This window comes from Lonchura striata, chromosome 3, assembly GCF_046129695.1.
Source record: "Lonchura striata isolate bLonStr1 chromosome 3, bLonStr1.mat, whole genome shotgun sequence".
NCBI lineage: Eukaryota > Metazoa > Chordata > Aves > Passeriformes > Estrildidae > Lonchura > Lonchura striata.
In genome coordinates, this window is record NC_134605.1 from 12,443,229 (window position 1) to 12,465,062 (window position 21,834).

Below are 21,834 nucleotides of genomic sequence, written 5' to 3' on the forward strand. Positions count from 1 at the left end.
TTTTATTGCTATTATCTGTCTGCTGTCATTATGATAGCATTAGAACAAAATGTAACAACATCTATAATTAGGCTTGTCTACACATTTTCTCTCTGTTTTCCATTTGACTCATGTTTGTAACTTTCGAAATCTTTCAATTTTCAAGTTGAGATAATGAAGGTCAGCCGATTCTGAGAGAATTGGTGGCGTTTATCCATTTTTTAAAATGATATTTTGATTTTCAGAGCAGGTATATAAGAGCATCAGAGCTGGATATTAAAATTTGACAGTGAGAGAATACTCATAGAAGAGGATTCTTCGAAAAAACCCAAGTCTTCTTTCAAGAAAGATACCAACAATGTAAGGACACTTCATAGTGATCTATTGGAAAGTGTTGAACTTGAAAGACACACAAAATTATGCAGTTATTGAGATAGCCATATACATAGTTTGATGTCAGTGGAAGTGCTGAATAGACATGAAAATTATATGTATTGCCTTCTCTGGATGAAACCCAAGAGAATGAATCATGCAAAAAGATGGGTATGTGTAGGACCTGCAAGTCAGTTCTCTGAGGATAAGTGAGGACATTCAGGCACCCTTTAGCTGCCAGTGCCCACAGCCCAGCCCACACACCACCCTGTGCTGTGGGGAAGCACCCACTGGAAGAAGCAGTGTGGGCTGGCCCCTAGCTGTATCTGATGAAGAAATGATGTTGCTGGAGCCCAGGGCATGAGGGAAGCTTAGGAGCACCTGGGAAAAGGTGATGGGCCATGGACAGATTGAACTTTTAGTCAGTGGGTAGTATGTACCTGCTGCATGAGCTAGGTTGCTCTGGGGTAGCTGTGCCTTTGTAAGCTTGCCTCAAACAGCACAGCTGTGGTTTTCTGCATGGGGGGTTGACCTTGCACCTGCACGTGCTTTTTAACATGTCTGGTTTTCAGCCAAGTGGGACTTTTTGCTTTTTAATATAAAAGTTCGGGCTTTTAATGTTGTTTGTGTGCTGAGATCCTTAAAAACATTCTCCTTTGTGTCTTCTTTTGGGGAGTAAATTCTTTTCTGCTGTGTTTCACTCTGGTCCAGTGTGATACCACAGAGTGCTGTGTGTGTTTCATTTCAGGCACTGATTTTTAGATATTCGGGACTGGCCATAAGTGAGTTAATTGGTGATGCTAATTGGTGATTAACCTAATAATAGCTTTGATTATGTTAATTAAACTCTTGTCCCAGACGGCAGCTGTTAAGTCATTTGTCTTCAAGCTCTCCCTCAGCTGGGGTCCTTCTGAAACCTGCTGGGTTGTGTTGGCAGGGTTGAGTACTGAGTGTGTGATACCCACACGAGTGTCAGCACCAACACTGTACTCAGTTTTTTCCCTTTAATTTTAAACTCCCACTTGTTAAAACCCTATAGTAAAAATTAAAATGCCATTGATCAACTTCTGTAGTGTGGTTTTCTGGAAGTTCTTCAAGTGTAACTGTTCTCCAAGGTGATGGGAGAGAGTCTATGGCACCTGCTTATGCTAATTTGCCTTTTGGTGCATGCACGCACTTTGTGGGATGCCTATGGATGCTGGATAACATCATGAAACAAAACCATAGCAGTTCACTAAACGTACAGCTGGGAAGGCTGGGCCAGGTTGTGGTTTTCCTGAAAGCAAGATGAAAGCAAGAAGAGAAGTGGGTCTTCTGTATGGATTGCTAGCTGACAGAAAAAAGTGTAGAAATGAATACTTCAGTAAGAAAAGACTGTAACTGTGATGGAGGGAGTTGTGTGACAACTCTGATGCTGCAATACCTTTTCCAGAATAACTCAGATCTTTTAAATTTGCATAAGTAAGCAGATGTCTCAGACTGGCTTGTCCACAGCTTTGTAGCAACAGCAATAATTTCCATGCTGCTTTTTTGGCAGGCTTTTATCCAGTCAGAACAGTCTAAGAAACTGCAAATGCAATGAAAAGGGAAACTGGGCAGTTCCATGCAAATGTATATTATATGGAAACAGATTTTCCTGACACTGCCCTGGTAGCATAGCTTTTAATGCTCAGGGAATGAGCAAAAAATTAGTACAAAGTACTAATGCAAAAATTATGTTGTCTTAATTCTAGTTTACTGAAATTGGTGACAAACACACACAGAATGATGAATTTAACTTTGTATGTGTGTAAAACTAGTAACACTTGTAGAATATTTCAGTTTGCCCCTGTTTTGTGGTTGTGGTCTTTTGGGGCATTCAGAAGCCACATGTTGTTTGGAGTGTTTCAGCTCATGGTGCTCTGCAACTGGAAGTATCAAGCCTCAGGTCAGAAAGATTGCTTTTCAGAACTGAGGAACATTTTAAATTGATGGCACATTTACAGTGAATACCTTTCCAGAAGACTGAACAGCACAAAGCCTAGAGAAGCCAGTTCCTTTAAACAATGCCTTATCCCTTGTGATTGCTGTGACGATTAAATAACTTCAGAGTTGAAATAGTTTGAATGGCATTTGCCTTGAGCATTCTTGTGCAGTGCTTTTTTAAATGAGCTCCCTCACTGCCAGCTTGCAACTTTTAGTATTTAAAACTTTCTTTGTGCTTCACTCTTATTGCAGTGTTGATAAATTTGGTTTAAGACTTTTATTTGCAGTTGTCCTTTTTGTGTGGAATGTGAAACTCTCATGCATTAAGGAGAGGTTTTATGTTTGTTACTACTTAATTCTGTTCTAACTTGACTCTAGCTGGAAGTCTAAATGTATTAGACTGTAAGTACCGAGGCAGAATAATACAGGAAAGATAAAAACAGTGATATTGAACCCTCAAAGATTCCAAAGTATTTTTTTTAAGACTTAACAAAATATTTATACATTTTATTGAAAGTGCTGTGACAAGACTTTACCACTATGCACTACTGTTGGAACTGCTAAAAGGACATTGCTCCTATTTTAAGGCTGAGGAAGAGGAGACTGTATGAAGTACCAGCAGAGGGAGTCAGGACTGGCCATTAATTGCTGGAAATTTTCAGATCCAAATGGCCATCATCTGGAAGAGAAAACATATTATTAATGTGTGAGGTGAAGTAAAAAAGGTTTCCCTTAAGAATCTTCTGCCTTTTGTGTGATACATCTGTGGTTTTTCCCTCTTGCACTTGGATTAAGAATATGAAGACACAGTCTATTCTATTTTGGGTATCCTCATAGTGATTCCATTCAAAAATGGTTTTCTGAGCAATTTTCCTCTTTCCTGTGCCCTTCTCAAATGACACTAATATGTATGGGATGTGGAAGTCTTTAGAACTGTCCAGAATTTAACACCTCTATCTTGTCACAGATAGAAAAATAATGGCAAATGGGATAGATCCACAGAGGTGGGGAGGAAAAGTGGTTCAACATGCAAAATGTTGGCAGCATGCTCAGAAGAACCACTATCTCCTCTCCTCCCAGCTGCAGAGCAGTGGCCTCTGTATGGATGGGATGGATGCAGTCTCTGATGGCATATTGATGATGAGAGCTTGGGCAAGTGAAAATGCTCTGAAGAGATTTGTGGCTGTGCAGAAGTTCTTGAATCTCTTTTCTGTCTGTCTGCAGATTAACACAAAGGACTTCATCCCTCTCTTTCACACCTTGCTTGTGAAAACTTGTTTACTTAGGCTTTGTATGAAGGATGTTAGAACCCAATGTTTTTGTCCTCTTTAGTGTCCTTTGCAAAAATCTCTCTGGATTTGTCATCTAGTGTTCCTTGGCTTGTTCTAAAGTGGCTTTTTTTAAAAATCTTTCTGGCTTGTTCCCTAAGCTTTCATCATTGAAATAATGGAGAAAAGCAAATAAAAATCATAGAGTGTTTGATTTAAGATATAAAAATTGATGAATTTATATTCATTAGCCTCTAGCAAAGACAACATTCTCACTGGAGTATTTGTTATCACTGCCACTGTGTTCTTTTGGTCTGACTTGCTCAGGCTAAAGAGCATCATGGTAGTCATGATGCTGATACACCCTTCAAACAAAGTTTTTAGGGATGCATGTAAGCCACAGTTCAGCCTTCTACTGCATTTCATGTAGTGACCCTGGTGAACACGGTCCCAACTCAAACTGCTTCTTCATTAAGCAGACTTTTGGTACATTTTCTTTGTAATGGAGATTTAGCCAGAGACAGTGTTTTTCTTCTGGAATTTACTGGACATTCAGAGAGATTGGTGCTCGTTGCCATCTTGAATTTGCAGAAGGTCCTGGATACAGCAAGCAGCTGTTATGACCTGCAAAGGAAACAAGCTGGTAGGCAAAGAGCAAAGCCAAAGGTGGAAAAACCCTGTTGCTTGGAGAAGCTTCAGGGCTGCACTTTGGGGCTGGTGGATAGGGGAGAGGCCCTGGGCTGGCAGGTTTGGGCTGAGTTCCCAGCTCTGGCACACACTCCTCTGTGGCCATATACAAACTGCTCCAGGTCTCTCTTTGCCTGTCTTGCCACTCTTAATTCTTCACCTCTTACTAGTGCAGAGTGGCTTGCATTGTGCTCTGTACACACCATACCATTGTGTATCTGTTCCCTCCCTCTGCAGTGCCACCGAAGTGCCTTTTAATCTTGGACTCTATTCATATCAGTAAAGCCAAGCCTATGCAGAAAACTGGACATTCAAACCCTCTCTGTGCTTTTTTCACAAGTTCATTTATCAGCTGCTCCCTTGTGTTCTGTGTTCCTAATCTCACCTGCATTCCTTTTCTGCTCTTTCACCCCGTGCTTACATATTTAGGTTTGTATCCCTGTCTTTTCCCTGCTTGCCCTCCTCCTATCTGTGAAGAGACCCAATTCTCCTGACCATCTAATTTAACTTTGATTCCCTCCTAGTCATTAGGCTTCTCTATTGAGGCCAAAAAGGTCTGGCAACCTCTTTGATGGTTTGCTAAGCTGTTGATTTAAATTTTACAGGCTTTGTGATGCAGAGAGACTACTAAATCATTGCTCCCATGACAGGGCTCTGAAAGGCTGGAGGAAGACAGGGTATTGAATAGAAAATTGGAAGAAGTGAGAGAAAACAGGAGGGTAGAACTTCTGGAAGGAAGCATGAAGAGTAATTATGGGCCAGGTAGATGACAAGAGTCTGACAGGGTGAAATAATTTTAAAGAAGAGTGTGTATGCATGTGTAGATGGAGAAAGGCAGGATAGAAAAAAGACAGAGGGACATTTGTCAGGAGGAGCTGAAACCATGGTGACTGGATTCTGAATGCTCAGCATTAGGGCTGATATTTAAGGACAACTTAAAGAGGTTCTAATCAAGAAAGTCCAGCTGTGTGGTTTCAAGTAGATTATTTTATTAAAAAGCCAATCCAAAATAACAATGAAATCTGCCAAAAAAGCAACCGAAAACAAACAAACCAACTCCAACAAACAAAACACCTAAACAAATCCAAACCAAACATCGAGGCTGTGTACCATTCAAAGCATGTCAAGAGAGCTTGACAGAAAAATATTTTAATAGCCTGCTGCTCTTGTGCTGATTGATTACAGCAACAGCTCAAAGATAAGCATTCTGTCAAGAATCATTAATATCTGTCAGCCAGTAGTAGCTATGCAATATCAGAAATTCAAGCTGTTGAAAAGCATTCTATCCTTGCCTTGTGCTGAAGGCCAGTACATGAATATTCATGGTAGCACACACAGCTTACAAACAGTTCTTCACTTCACGTAGCTTTCAAAAGATGAGCATGCAGGTTATTACCACAGTTTAGGCATAAAAATAAGTTCCTGCTTTTTAACTTCTTTATACTTTGACAATTTCAATTCCTGTAAATGACATAGAATATATTTACCACAATTTTTTTCCCAAATCTTACTATTCATCTCCAATCTTATTATTCATATTCCAAAGAGCTGTAAGATTTTCTTGTTGTCTTCATCAGTGGGAAGGAAGAATTTAAGATCTGGAAGATTTAAGATGCTACTTGGGTGTTCCTGTAGCATAATTTAAGTACAGAGGGCAAGTTCTTCAGTGCTTAAACAAGGAAAAGACTGTGACAACTGCAGAAACTCTTCTGGAAGTCCTCTGATGTTCTGCAAGTTATCCCTGATCTGTAAGAATTCGCAGGGAGTGTGACCTTAGTGTCTGCCATGGGACTTCTGTGGGGTTAAGCTACATCCAGTGTTGTGTCAGCAGACTGAGTTTCTGGGGTGACCTTTCCTTTTGGAATCCAAGGATAGGATTTAAGTTCAGGAAGAGCCATTGCTCTTATGTTGTGTACCCCATATCACAGTGATGAAAAGTTTACTCTGAGGTTTGACTGCTGATGCCGTGCTAGGGTTTACTTATGCTGAGATTTTGGTTACTTTCACCAGTTGATACAACTACCTTATTTCCTTTTGATTCCTAAGACTTTGTTAATGCATATATATGAAATCACTTCAATGAATCTTAGAAATTAGTTTCCCTAGGATCTTTTGGGAGTGCTAGAATAGTAGGTGTTCTCAATCTGCTGTGGCTGGTCAAGTAAAGCTTCTCTTAGCAAGCCTGCCAGAAAACAAATTATTCTATGGAGAGGTGAGAGCAGAGTCTATGTTTATGTCCAGAGATATCTGCCTCTTCCATTCTAATCCACTATTTCATGGTTCAAAGGCTTCAAGGATATGGAAATATTGGGAACACGCCCCTGCTGTATTTATGGAGATTGGAACAGTTCTACTAGTAAAACCTCTTTTCCTTTCCTTTCTGTTTGATTCAAAATACTCAGTCATATTTAGGGGAAGGAACTCTTCAGAAAAACAGAAGATCTGATTTTAGGTCTCTGCTCCTGCACTGATATTTGAAACAGGCCTGTTGTATCCCAGATGTTCAGTGACTGCAGGGGATTATACTTGTAGTATAACCTTCCCAATTGTTCTTCCTAAGCAAGGAAAAGCTTTGTGTGCCTAACTTGGATGAGGTTTGTAGCTGTTCTGTTGGACAGCTTCATCTTATTAGCATCTGCAAATGCCATTCCTGGATGCCTGGCAGGTACTGCAGAAGCAGAATAGTTCTCCAAAAAGGTCCCAGTGGGATAGTAGTACATCCTTACTTCTGGCTGTATATGTTTGTTTATGTGGAAATGTATTTGCATTTTGTGCTGACTTGCTAACAAAGCACAAAATGCAGCTGCCTGATATCTTTTAGATGTCAGATGATTTCTGCGTAATATTTACTTTAAAAAGAATTTAAGCAGTATCTCTTACCCAATAGCATTTACCCCTGAATATCATGATTATCCTTTTTAGAAGCGAGGCATGGAACTCCCAGCTGTATGCATGTTTGCTGCTGCTTTTAGTCCTGCTGAGTTCTAACAAAATAGCAGACTCAGCCTGGAAGTGAAGTACTTTTAAGACTGGAGCCATAGGAAGAGAAATGAATACCTGTTTCAGAAAGTTAGGCTGTAACCCTCTTCACCACTCCAGAGGCAAGTATTCCTCTCACATGCAGTCATCCATGGTTTGTCATTAAAAACACAACAATGGTTCCAGTTATTTTTTGATAAACCCTCTGCGTCTTCACTAGCCTGTCATTTCGCTCATCTGTAAAACAGGGTGACCTTGAGAAGCCACTGTCCATGAGTTATTCCCATGTCGCATTCCTGTAGAAACTCTGTGCACCTCTTGATTTTGGTCTGCAAGCACACCTGTGATTAATGTGTGGGAGGAGCATGACTCAGCCCTAGTCATTCCAGTGACAATTATTCTTAACTTCCCCAAATTAGTCTTCATCAGTAAATGTCATCTTTGTCTCCAACCTCACTGGTTTAGTCAACATAATTCCAAACTTCATTATTCTTATTTGTGTTGCAAACAGTATTAAAACTTTGTAACTATTTAGTGATACCAGAAAAGGGGAGGTTTTGGACCACTTTGTCTTTAGGTTTGTTTGGGAAGTGTTTGAAAACCCCATGTAGAAAATAGCCACATAACTTGTTTGTACTTGTTACACCCAGAAGTAAAAGCTGTGCATGTGCAAGAAGGGACTGGCAGGTTGGTGATGAGCACCTTGCATCTGGCTGTGCTTATTGAAGTAACAACACCCCAGGGTGGCTTTTCAAGGTTTTGTTGCATCAAAAGCTTCAGACTGAGCTGCAGAGAGCAAAGCACACAGGTGCAGCATGGTCCAGTTAAGTTCACTAGCTTTAGGGGCTTAATTTCACAGTAGAGGAGATCTGAACTGAGAATTAATTGTTGTCCTTATGTCCAGTATCCATTAATCCTGTCAGGTGCAGCCATGCCCTTAGCTCCTGCTGGCTGGTCTGTCACCTGGGCAGACCTGGCAGCTCGTGGGTGATTAGCACAGCCTCTCTGGTGTCTGGTCAGTGCAGAGGTCACTGCTGGTTTCACAGTGTGACTGCTTCGAGCAAAGTCAGCTTGAAGGGCCTGCTGAATGTAAACCAGGCAGGCTATGGAAGACACAGGCTTCCAGGTACACAATTTTAGTTGTTTTCAGGGTTTTGTTTAACTAGTTTTGGGTTTGGGGATAATACAGTTAATCCAAAGAAGTGTCTTCTCTCTGGAGTCTGTGAGACAAGGGATATGCAATTTTTCCATCAGCTGTCTGCTTGAGGCCAGCACTCTACCACCCACCTCTGGTTCTCTTCACAATGACACCAGAGTGCCTCCATCCCACTCTGCTTTTATGTTGGGGTAATTTATAGGCATTAAAATTTTACCTTTTCTTTTGTTCTCAGAGAAGACAAAGCCTAAAAAAAGAGTGTTCTGTACTGCTACATAGACAGCAGAAGCTTTTTTAAGTCATTGGATGAAAGTTAGGGGTTGAAGAGAAGTGCATTGTCTTGGTATTTCTCTGACCTGTGTCCTTAACTTTTACCACAGGCAGACATGCCCACACCCTGCAGTAGTGCTTAAAGCAGAGCTGAGTAGAGGCTTCAAGCCTAATGAGAAGTGAGATCACTGCAGTTTCAGGGGGAAGCCTTGGGTCCTTCCTCCTTGTGGTCTCACTGGTGGTTTCAGATCTGGTGAACATGATCGGCAAGGAATGCAGCCAGCTATGAACTTCCCACATGCGTGCTCTGGTGGGAGTAGAGAGAAGCCACCTGAATCCAATAATCTTTTGGAACAAAGAATTACTCTAAATGTAAGATATGTTAATTAAATGAGGTTGAAGCAATGACCAAAAGGAATCAGACAGGAGAATTCTGCTAGAACTTTGCAAGTGACTTTAGCCATTAAACTTTCGTGTTGCATCAGTCATGGGGGCAAGTTTTGTCCAGAAATCCATATGTGTAAGTGCTGGATGGTGGTTTTGGTGTGCAAGTTCAGATTCAGTGCTGAACTCTCAAAGACCACCAATAGGTTATTGCAAAATGAACAGCAATAGTTGCCAACAGGAACAGGCCTGAGCCAGCAGTGCAAAGCCCAGCAGAGCATGTGGCAGCAATGTAGGGAAAGGACCCAAAAGTTTGGATAACAGATGATTTCCTTGAGTATCCTTAGATTTCCCTCCTGCAAGGCCTTGTAGAAAGGATTATACAAGTCACAGAGGAAATAGCATGAACAGAGTGCTGATAACTATGTAGGTAAGCAGTTCCACATGAAGAGAACTTTTCCTAATTGTGACTTTTAATTTTCGGGGTTTTTTTTTATTATTTGTGTAGTTATATTTCAGTAATAGATTTTTAAATTAGGAGAGTTGGTGTTTAATTGGGGGAAGCCATTTGAGTTAAGTTGAGGGTAGATAAAACTGAGCTTTGGAAGCAAAAGCTTTCATATTGGTGCAAATGAGTAAAAATCTAGAAGCAGTATCTGGAGATTTAATTTTAACCAAGTAATTGAAAATGGCCATGCATTACCCTGCATAAACTGTAGAAGAAAAATGATGCCCTTAAATGGCTCAGTCGTCATTTAAATGGTGATCTGTTCATTAGTGCTGGGAAATGAAATGGAAATCCATTTCAATCTTCTAGACAATTTAAATTTTATTGTCCATAAAATTCTACAAAACAGCAAAAAAGTGTCCTTTCTTATAAATTGCAGAGGATTTAATCAGATTTGGCATTTTATTAATTCTCATCATGGTAAAACCTGCTAGTGAATACATTGGGCTGAGTTCATCTTGTGTTGGTGGAGCTGTTCCACTGGGGAGTCTGTCCTGGTATGTTTGGAACAGAGATAGCTTTTGCAGCTGTTATCTGTTTGTACACTTACTTTCCTCTTGGTAATAAATTGGCACATTAAGCAAGATCTTGATGATGCTCCATGTTTTGAGCATGTGTACTTCAGTGTTGCTCTAGACGAATCCCTTATGACATTCCTGAAGATGCTGTGATAAATATACTACTCTTTACAGGAATTGTACTTGCTGTAACTAGTTGTGAAAATTGGTACATTTTCTTGCCATTCTGTTTTACCTTATCAGAGATAAACCTATCTTGTGGGCAATAAAATTTAGAGAGGTGACTGGGAAGTGCCATTTTCTGTAGAATCTTCCTTTTTCTCTAGTCTTACCTTTGATTTATCATTATCACAATTTCAAATCTTGCCTGTTGATCTTGCCGTCCCATATTGTTATATTTTCTCTGAAATAAATTGATTTTGCAAGGAGTTTTCTGTGGATTTGTTGATTAGACTGTACTAGTTCTTGGAAAGTCTTTTTACTATCAGGGGTTAAGGCTCTAATTTTAATTAATGACTAGGTGTTTCTGTGTTTGGAGTTAGTTATAGCTTTCTGTCAGGTTTTAGAATTTGCCTGTAAGTTGAGCTAGAACATACATACTGTCTGGTTTATGATGCAGTTTTGAAGTAAAACACTACTACCCCCATTGGGACTCACTAGTCTGCGGAAGTGCTGGGCCTTGCAGAGAAATGGATGCCTTCAGGTAATTTAAGTAAAAAGAGGCAGGTGAACTCATTGGTCTGCAAGTGCTGTTTGTTTATAGAATAAGAGTGTGCAACCCTGTTTCCCTGAAAGTGAGAGATGCTCATGGTTATGGATTTCGAAGTCTATCTGCTTGAAGTCTCACTGTATCCAGGATACTCTTCTCTTTTCCTTTCAGTATTATGCTTCTCTTGTCTTCTTTACAGCAGAGAGTTAGTGTATGACCAGATTGTTACCCCTTAATTTCACAATCAAGAACACATCTAAGTCCTCACAGACTACTTCTGACTTGTTGTGCATCTGATTAATTTAGTAATATGCTTTTCTGCAAGCATATTGGCTGCAGTAGAGTCTGTGGCTGCCTTTAAATCCCCCTCTGGTGACTGTTGGCACCTTTCAGGATAAATACAATACTAAACTGTAGCTGTCAAAACAAATGAGTGATGAGTTTTGTGAATCAAGATTCTTGCCATTTTACTTGTTTGGACACTTCTCAATTTGCCAAAATCCAGATTTTACAGTGTTAATTAGTGAGACTGTGTTAATTTAGTCAGGTACTGCTGTGCAGAAGTAGGAGCCTTGGCCAGGGAGCTAATAGCCACCACTCTTCCTTCGCATGGATTGGCAGGAGGCTTCATCCTCTCTTTTCATAAGCAGGCTCCCATTTCCAAGATGCAGCCTTTCATAGAGAGCAGGGTGGTGCTGGCCCTTCACTGTCAGATGGGAGATGTTGAAGGGCTTTCTCACAGTTTGTCCTATTGGCTTGTACTCACTGTGGCTCTGATCACTCCTCTGATCAGCTTTGCTCTGTGTGTTTTTCCATGCTCTTTATCTTAGCCCAAACGTGCTGAAGGTAAAAGCAAAACCTGTTAGAGAGTTGTGCTGTACATGGTGCTTGCAAGCCAAAACACCTGTGATTGCTGCTATCAGCTGTGTGGGTCCTTCCAGATTAAAATTTTAAAAAACCAAAACAAAAACAAAAAGAAAGTCTTGAAGCATTGTAAGGGATAGTGGAGTTCAACATCTTTGAAAGGTCTGGTAGTTTACCAACATTTGCCTCTATTCTTCCTTATTAAGTCTTAAACTGGTAAAATATAAGTCAATGCAAATCAATGAGATAACAGGAGGTTATATGGCTGTGCTGCTGTAGTAGCAGACTGCTTTTATTTTGTAGAGTTAGGAAAGAGTGTGAGGAGAGAAGCAGAAGGAGCTGCTTATGGTGTTTGTTCCATAGCTGTTCTTAACTTCCCTTTCTGCCCTTACACACTGCAGACAGCCTATTTTAAGGTGCACAGATGTTTCTACTGCTCTAGTCCTTGGTAGTTGCTTAAGTGGCTTCTTAGAGCAGCTGTTCCCTTGTTTATGTCTCTGACGTTCATTTCATTGCGGTTCTTGGGGGTTTTTTTTTGGTAATGGGAAAATGAAAAAACCCTATGTGCTGATGCTCTGTTGTTTAGCCTTTATCAATTGTGTCATCACTGGTGTCCTACCCTTCTGCAGGGGAGGGGACAATTTCCATTGTAGCTGGAGCCCAGTGTTGTCCTTCTCCATCCCAATTTTGCTGTCAGCAGGGTGATTTCTCCAAATGTGATAATGAGAGTGAGATTTGCAGTAGGATTCAACTAAGAGTTTAATAAAATTTGCCTGTGGTCTCTCATCTTTTATCCTAGCAGTCAAGTGCTTGCACCACATGGTTTGGTGTGCATGTCCCTCATAGCCTATTCAGGCTTCCTGCTTTGCTCTTTGCTATTAAATTGATTTTCAGACTTGCTCAGTAGTGTGCTAGTTCTCTGGTCTTTGCCATTGCTACTGCCTTGCTTCAGAGATGCAAATTAGAAGCTGGTGGCATGGAAGAGGGAGGTGGAGCAGCGTATTGTTTCTGTCCAGAAGAAGAGAGATCTGTAGGAAGAGCAGGATTTAACAGTTACTGGGACAGCAAGGGGGAGAGCTCCTCTGGGAATTTACTTTCACTTGAAAAAAATGTCTTTTTCCCAGGCTGTGAAATTCAGGAAGTGATGCACATGCTAAGACTAACAATTGTCATTTGTTTAAAACATGTGAAAATGTTCTGGATATATATTGTGAAAAGTCATGAAGTGCAGAAAAATGATTAACCTATTAGATTTTGGCTAAGTTATTCTTTACTAGCTAAATGGAATTGCATCTTTATACATTGTGTTAGTAAAAAAACAAAAGGCAGATAAAAGATTACAAATAGGAAACTTTATAATACACAAAGCTTCCTAAGAAGAAGCAAATTAAGCAGCTCTGGGACTGCCTGTACTGTTCTAGAAGGTTATGTAGATACTTTATAAGTACATCTCGCTTCAGAAGCTTTGATATCAGATTGCAAGACTACAAATAACAATTCTATCAAAACTAGCTTTGTCAATAATTCTTTAAGATACCTGTTCAGTTTAGTATTTGCTTGCATATTGTATTTAACAGTTCAGTGCTTTTCTTTTAACTGCATGCTCTCTACCCATAAGTAGGCATAATTACCACTAATCAAGACCCCTAATCTCAAGCAATTATAAGCTCTTACATTGTTCTAATTGCACATTTGAAAAGAATGTCATTTTCTCATGTAATTATGAGATGATCCATACAATTAATTTCTGCTTTTCTTTTTATCTGATCAGTGTTAATTTTGTGTGACCTCCCAATGTGTTATCTAAAAAATGCCTTTGAGACATGCAGTTTTTGTGGTTAATTTACGGTTGTGTTTCATATTCAGTAAGAAGTGATACAGTGTAACAGATTTCCAAGGCTGTGCTTTCAACCTTCTATGAACTGAAAAAATTGTTGTGTACTAGGAACTTGTTGGTGAAACAGAAGTGGGATTAACCATTTAAATCATCTACTATTTGCAAATGCAGGTGCTTGCTCTTTGAATAGTACTTAGGTTAGTGCAGTATGTAAAAGGGTTTTATTTTGGTTTTTTAATTGTTAACTGGAATTTACATGCAAACAGACAGACTTTCTAAATCAGCTTTCCAGGCAACAAAAATAAGGGCAGTTCATTTTCAGAAAGCATTGTAAGTTCTGGGGGCAAGATAAAAGAGATTGTTCACTAGTGGATGTTGGTCTCACTTGTTGCTGTGTGGTTCGGCACACATTTTGTGTGCAATCCCATTGGATGAGTGTGTTGTGAACAAATCATCATCAGTCTCTTGATTCAGCTCAGCAACTGAATGCAGCACTTACATCTGTACTTGGGGTAATTGTAAGCCTCTCATTCCTACAGATAGAAATTCTTCCTCTAATAATTCTAAAATCAGACCCCAACTCTTTTACTGTGGTAGCTGAAACCTGCACTGGCTTGTATTTATTTCTCTATTCTTACTTGCTACATTACTAAAAACAGCAGATAATTTGAGGACCTATGCAACCTGTGTCTGACCTTCATGATTCACTTGTGGGTAATTTGCTACTGCTATTACTATGATCCTGTCTGTGATGTTATTTAAACACTGGTTTAAATGGAGTATCACAGACTGCAGTGTAAATGAGCAGCCACATTGCTGGGGACAACATGTTTTTCTTTTTTGTAAGAAAAGAATATTTACATTAGGGGGTGAGGGCCCCATAATTTCTGAGGGATCTTTACATTCCTGGAGAAGAAATGCCGGAGATTTTGATCTGTCATAAATTGCCCAACTCTCTTCCTTTAGTAGAGTGTGTGTTTCTGAAATAATTCTGGGGCTGCATTCTACTGCAGTGGGTTCATTTCATTATTCCTTTGAAAGTAAGGAAAGGCACACAGACAGCTACTTCTGTGCAGAAGAATTCAAGATTTTAATATGCTAATGTATCTACCCAAAATTAGGCTGCAAAAATCCTTGGCTTTAATAGTAATAAAATGGTTGGCTAATGATAAATTAAGGATGTAAGTTTAGGAATTAAAAGAATTAATCTAGGCAGGAATAATTTTCCTTGCCAAGATAATTGTCATACTGGAACTGCAATTTGTAGTGGAAATTGCTTGCTTTATAATAATCAAAATATACAATCAAACTTCCGGTTTTTCTTTAGGCTTCACTTTAAAGCTGGATATTAATGGGACAGAGTGGGGACTCCATTTTACCTTTGCTGGCCTGGAGCTGTACATGCCAAGGTACTGAACCTCCAGGTCTCACTGTTTGCCAGAGAAAAAAAGATAAAAATCTGCTTGCCATCCTCTCTCTAATTTGTCACCTATTTCAGTGCTGGGTTGGCTGCCTTGTGCTGCTGCAGTCTCCTGTAGGATCATGTTTGCATCTGCATAACAGAGAGCAAACCAGGACTTATTCAGGAATAGGTAATGCTGTTCTAATACCAAAATACTCACGGATTAAGGAGCTGTTATGGTAAATCTGTTTTCTAAAGCATTTTATCATTCGTCACTACTCATTGGACTGCCTGGTATGGTTCTGTTCAAGTACAAGTTAAGGTTAAACAGGAAAATACATGTAATCATGCTCTCCACTTTTCTTTAAACTGAGTGTGCACGTTTTTCTGCATATTTTTATACCTGTTTGTATAGAAGACTAGACAGAAAAAGGCAGAGCTGTTCTCTACAGAAACTCATAAAAAGAAAAGTCATGCAACATCAAGAAGGAATTCTACAGAAAATCAGCAGTGTAAAGGCCTTGAGCAAACCTTAACTTTAATTACATCTCTTTATGATCAGGGCAAAGACAGTCCCATAAATTTCAGTAGCAAAGGTTTTTGTTGGTCGTAGAACCCTAGAGCATCTTAATTGGCTTAAGGATATCTGCCTATAACACTCACCTGAATAAATAGCTGCATTCTCAAAGGAAGGAGTGAGATGAAGATTTTTTTTTTAATAGCTGGTGAGGGAGTAAATAAACAACAAAAAGGGGTATTCAGTAAAGCAAAACATATCTTTTATAAATATGGCTTTTCATTGACTTATTTTTATTTCAAGTGGAAGAGATATGCTACTCACAATTTAGTGCTTGTTTTGGGGGACAGGAAATGATTAAGAGGAAGAACTTACTCAGCAAGCCAGAGCACTTACGGGTGGTTATCATCACATCTGCAGTCTGACTGTTCCTCTCCCTCTACAGCCAACCTGTCACATATCACTGACTGACTCATAATATAGGAAAGCTCCCCTTGAGGCTTCCTGTCTCTCCATGTCATTCGGGGCTGGATTGGCTGGAAGAGCCTCATCCTCTGCAAGCCATCAAACCTGGCTGCTGAGGCTGCCACCAGCCTGCTGTTCTGTCTTGGCCTTCAGCAGATGGATCTTCTCAAGTCCAGTGTGTTTTCATCTGCTTCTCTCCACGCTTGGAAACACTGCCTTTTTTTCTTCCTCGTGTTTATACTTAAACCCATCTTGATGAACCAGCTGGCTTCATAACTGTGTTGTGTGAAGTCAGGAGAGCTGTTCAAAGGTCTCCCTCTGAGGACTCTAGCACTTGCCTCAGGCCTTGCTGTTCTGAATGTAAAATGTAATGTGAGTTTTTATGTATTATTAAAGTTATGTCTATAAATTACTGACCCATGGTGGCTGTTTATTACATATTCCATCTTCTGCTTTGATGCACTGCTGTTGTCACTCCGAGGTGGGTAACGATGACTCAGCTTACTACTGTGATAATGCACTTAAAGCCTGGAAATCTGTCACTGATGGTATTTCAACACAGGTGCTATAAAACCTGAGATGAAAAATTAAACTATTTCCTGTCAAGCTATTTCTCTTAAAATTCTTCTGTATGCTGTTGTGGTTTTGTAAGGTTTTGGGTACTACTGAATTGTTTAATGGGCAAAGGCAGTCATGTTTTAGGAGGTATGTGATGCAAGACATGCTCTCACAAAAGTAGGTGGTGGTCCTCAATCTGTAGTGCTGATGGTGACCTACAAAATGCTTCTGGTCATCAGGCCTTCCTAATAAAGCACCGATATTTGCATGCATTTTTAAGATCTAGCATTTCCAGTCTTAAAGCCCAGTAGAACAGAGACTGATCACCACATCTTATAATGTATTTTCTCTGTGGTTTTTCTTCTTTTTCACAGCCCTTCTGTATGCCACCATTTTTGGTAATGTGACAACCATATTTCAGCAAATGTATGCTAACACAAACAGATACCATGAAATGCTGAACAGTGTCCGGGACTTTTTAAAGCTCTACCAGGTCCCTAAAGGACTGAGTGAACGTGTGATGGATTACATCGTTTCCACCTGGTCAATGTCCAGAGGAATAGATACTGAAAAGGTAAGTAAATTAAACTGCAAGGAAAGAAGTCACATCCTGAAAGTAGTCCATTAAAATAAACAGGAGGTACTGTCTTAGTAAAGGAGACAAATATTCTTTAAATAGTTCTAAGCAGCAGCTTCCCTTAATTTTTAACTTTCAAATACAGTATTTCAGCTATTCTGTCATACTGACATATGATAGTGGTAAAAGCATGTATGTTTTACTAGTGAAATGGCATGAAATAGTATAAAAATGATAAAGGGAAAAGCTCAGTTTACAATAAATAAAGGTGATAAGTAAATAACAAGCTCCAGATTATAACAAAATCCAGTTTTTCCAAATGAGATATTTTTTTTGCAATATTTCTTGTGAGATTGCTTGCAGCTCTGTGGGCTTGAAAACAAAGTAATTTTTTTGTTGTTGTTGGAGAATTTGAATGTAATATTCTGTGTGCAGGTTAAAGATATTAATGAAAACTGAAAGTATTTAATAATGTATTGCTTGGAAAGTACCTTGTGTAAGGCCAATGCTATCATTCTGATTCATTGAATTTATGAATAAATTCCTATCATGTCTTTTAAAATAACATATGGCCTTTCACCAGAACAAAAGTAACTCCTTGTTGCTTTCATATTAGTTGCCAACTTTTGTAGAGATAGACAGTTTTTCTGCTTGTAAAGAGATGTGATTTGTGGGGTGGATCATCCAGGAAATCATACCAATGCTCTGGTCACCAGCCTTCTGGTTGGCAGCTTAATTTAGCATTCTGAACTGTGGGTGATGCAGTTAAAGAGCAAACAGTGTCATTTCTGTACAGCTGTTACAGCATCATTATGAAGGAGAACAACAGATGTGGCCTTGCACTGAGCTGCCTGTAGACTGAGGGGCACACAGGGCACTGTTTGCTTTCCTAAATGGTCTTCAGCATAGCTGCCATTTTTAGATTCCAGACATGATTCTGTAAGCACTGTCTGCCATGCTAGCTTTCAGAAAGAAATGATAATTTAGTACTAGCTAGAAGCTGCTCTGCATGTTTTCTCACAATCTGTCTTTATGTGGGGTTGTGATTCAAGGTAGGTGCATTTGGGGAAGGTGGAGAAACATCTGAGGATACATAGTGTAATGAGTGCTGGTGCTTCCATTCAGCCCCCATTACAAACTCCTGTCATCATTTAACAAAACAACAAGAAAAAATTGCTATGTAAAACGTGTTGGGGTTTTTTTTTAGCTTATCTTCAAAGTTCATTCTTGGCTTCCTTTGATAAGGAGAGAAATGCTTTAAGAGGATGCATTTGGAGACAGCAGAATAACCAAATCAAGTGCAACAATACTCATTGTAGCCTTTGAGAATTATCTTAATAAACAGGAAAAAACTCTCCAATTGTCAGGACACTGAAGAGCTTAATACAGTGTTGTTTTCAGTAACTGGTGTGTTCACAGCTGAACTGCTAAACCAAGAACTCAGCTTTCATTTGCACAGCAAAAGCTGTGGTGGGCCATGCCAATCCATAAACTCCCAGGTCTGAGCTCTGTTGTTTTGATGCCTGTGTATAACTTCTGGGATGTCTTCTCATGAATAAAACATTTCTTGCTCATGAGACAGAACAGTGGTAGTTGTGCTCCTCTGAAATGCAGCGCAGCTTCCTACAGATGAGGCAGAGACTTAAATATGAACTGAGCACAGAACTGGTCCTGTCACTATTTTGTAGGCCACAAATTTGGCCTTTCAGTGATCACTGCAGACATGCTAAGTTACTGGTCTAGAAAATGCCAGTACAACAAAATTTAATCAAGAGCTACTGAAATAGTCTAAAATTGATCCATGAAGATATATTTCTTACCTCCCTAACGAATGAAAGTCTTCTTTCATTTATCTGTAAGTCTCAAATGTCTTTAATCTCTTTCAGTTTTGTGAACTCTGGAGACAATTTCTTTAAATGGAGAATGGAAAATTGGTTAACTTCCTTTAAGACTGTTATACCAAAAAGTTTTTGGATAATAGCATCATTTGAAATATTCTCTTGTATATTTGAGGAGTTTTGCTACCATTTCTATTGTAACATCCCTTTTTGTGTGTGATATTCAGGTAACTGAAAAGTGTGTGTGTGTAATTCCAGTAGTAAAATTTGGCAAGAATATGTCACTAGAGAATATTTTTCTCTTCCAAGTAAATGAGATAATGAAAAAGACAGATATGGCTGCTGCCTGTGTTCCCTGTTAAACGCTGGTCTTGCTGCCCCAGGTCATTTCTGTGAGCCTGGAAAACTGAGAACTGGCAGGTTTGGCAGCTCTTCTGCACAGGGCAGCCAAGAAAAATCATCCATGAGTGCCCTACACCTAAGCACTGTACAAATACATATCTTTTTAGAAGTAATATCTGTAATAAAATGTCTGTTTGGAGGTGATCAAAGATGATGATATGGGTGGTGGAGTTATTTGCCTTTGGAGTACTAGGCATGATATCTGGAACCATGCCATGCACAGAATTAATAGCTTGGTTCTCAGCTCAGATCTTGCACAGAACCCCATTTCAAAGTGTAGGTATAGCCACAGTGCTTCCTGTGTTACCTTTATGTTTTTCAGGAGTATTTGCAATGAGACAATTTTCTGTTTCCATCTAGGAAAATGTGTGGGAGTTATTCTGAAGCTCAATCTGAATGTTCCTTAATTGGATGGAGTAGTTATTACTAAGAAAATAAAAAAAAAGAGGCAGACAGACTACTCAGTGTTTTCTCAAATAATATGTCCTAGACGTGCTTCATCATAGACCATCCCCCAAGGATTTTGTTATCTCCAAACCCTGTTCATGTTACTTCTTTCCACTTTTAATCTGCACATGCAGCAGTGATTTTGTATTCTTTCCACTTGGCTGTCCGTATTATATTAAAACCCTTCAGAAATGGCCCTGGCTGGTGCCCGCTGTGCTGAGCATCAGCTCGTGTTCTCTTGGGACCACACATCATGGATTGCTGTGAGGAACATTGCATTTGGAAAATCAAAAGCTGCCCAAAACAGCATCATACCTTGAAGTCCTTTTCCTGTGTAAACAAAAAACTTGTTAGTGCCACTCAGGGGTAAATTTGGATACCTTCGATTCTCAATGTTATGAGTTAATTAAACTTTTAGTAATTTGTTTTAGTTGTTAAAGAATATAACTTGTGCAGGCTTTTCATTGAATCTACCTACCAAAAAAATGACTTGCCCTCTAAAATAATTCTTCAGGAAGCTTTTCTTCAACACTTTCTGTACTGCTGTGCTCTAGATTTTATTGTCTTAAAAACCTTAGGCCTTCGATATCCAGCAGAGCATGTTGCTGAGATGAAAACAGTGTTTTCCTTCAGGTGTTGTAAAGTAGCCTAAGTCAGTATTGTGGTTTATGTGGGTAAACAATATCAAAGTAAACTCTGAGATTAGAAATTTTATACGACGGAGGAAAGTGGTTCTTAAACCTCGGTGTGGTAAACTAGCCATAGCAGGCAGGCAGAAGCCACGCACGGGAGCTGATTGCCTGATTTGCCTCTCAGGTTTTGCAGATTTGCCCCAAGGACATGAGAGCTGACATCTGTGTGCATCTGAACCGCAAGGTTTTCAAGGAGCACCCCGCCTTCAGGCTGGCCAGCGATGGGTGCCTGCGGGCGCTGGCCATGGAGTTCCAGACGGTGCACTGTGCTCCCGGAGACCTCATCTACCACGCCGGGGAGAGCGTCGACAGCCTCTGCTTCGTGGTCTCAGGCTCTTTGGAAGTTATCCAGGATGATGAAGTTGTTGCTATATTAGGTGAGTTTCAGAGCTGGTAATATGCATTTGCATAAATACAAATATGTGAAGCAATTTATAGACTCCTCTACTCATTCTTTAAAGAGCTTCTGTTAAGTTTGTTTTACCACCTAATATCTAGATTGTTTCAACCTTGTTTAGTCTGGTCAATGGAAACTTTAGCATGGGGTCCTGCTCATTCTTGGGGTTTTCCCTATCTTGACACATCCCTTCTAATTAGAATTCCATTTAGAACTTCAGAAAACTTGAAGTGTCTGGCTTCCCTGCCTCACTCCCACATCCCCCCCAATAATCCACTTTCACTGGAATTTTTCCAGTTAGATTTTTTTAAGATGTCGTGTTGAAATAATATTTATCTATTTTAAAGTCAAAGTAGCTTAAAACATTTAGAGCCAATTTGTGTTAACTTCAGTTGGAGGCATTGAAAATAAACTGATGGGGTGTGAACAGCATTCACAGGCAAAGCTAACAGAAAAGAGCTTGATAATCCAGTAGATGTAGATGAATCATGGGGTGGCTGGAGCATTGAGGAGGTGATACTTATCATTTGATTCTGTCAAGCCCTTTTGTGATAAGGTAAATTCTCATGGTGGCTTAATCCTGTAACTGTCACTCATACCAGCCTGCAAAAAGAGAATAAAGCATCTTGGTTATCTTACTTTTTTCTGAACACATACACTCAACTTGCCTAAGATGAATGTCTATTGAAAAATGAGGGGGCTAATAAAGATACCGAGCTCCATTTTTTCTCTGCTTTTGAACAGGATTGCATGTATAGCATAGAGTAGATTTAGAGTTGTGGGGAATCAAGTTGGTAAGACTTTGTGCCACACAAGAAGCTAAAAAAGTGAGAAGGTGGAGGATAACTAATTCCCTTTTGTTCTGGAATCACCTGTGCTGCTCAGTGCTAAATGACATTTGTAACTTCGGCTTGTCTATGCTGCACACAAGAACTTGCTACCTTTTGCCATGTTGAACTCTCATGAATTAACAAATGACAAATGTAGAACACCAACTAAGTTTGTGTACCTTTATGCCACCACTTGAGTTCAACATGAGAAGA

The 21,834-nt window shown here is 39.6% G+C and overlaps 1 protein-coding gene across 1 annotated transcript in view; it reads left to right on the forward strand.

Annotated features, from left to right (window-relative positions):
• Positions 1 to 21,834, forward strand: part of KCNH1 (potassium voltage-gated channel subfamily H member 1) — a 175,360-nt gene that overhangs the window by 66,530 nt on the left and 86,996 nt on the right. The window contains exons 8-9 of the mRNA XM_021547543.3: positions 16,813 to 17,012; positions 20,519 to 20,771. Of these exons, the coding sequence (XP_021403218.2) occupies positions 16,813 to 17,012; positions 20,519 to 20,771 (453 nt within the window). The remainder of the gene's footprint in view (positions 1 to 16,812; positions 17,013 to 20,518; positions 20,772 to 21,834) is intronic.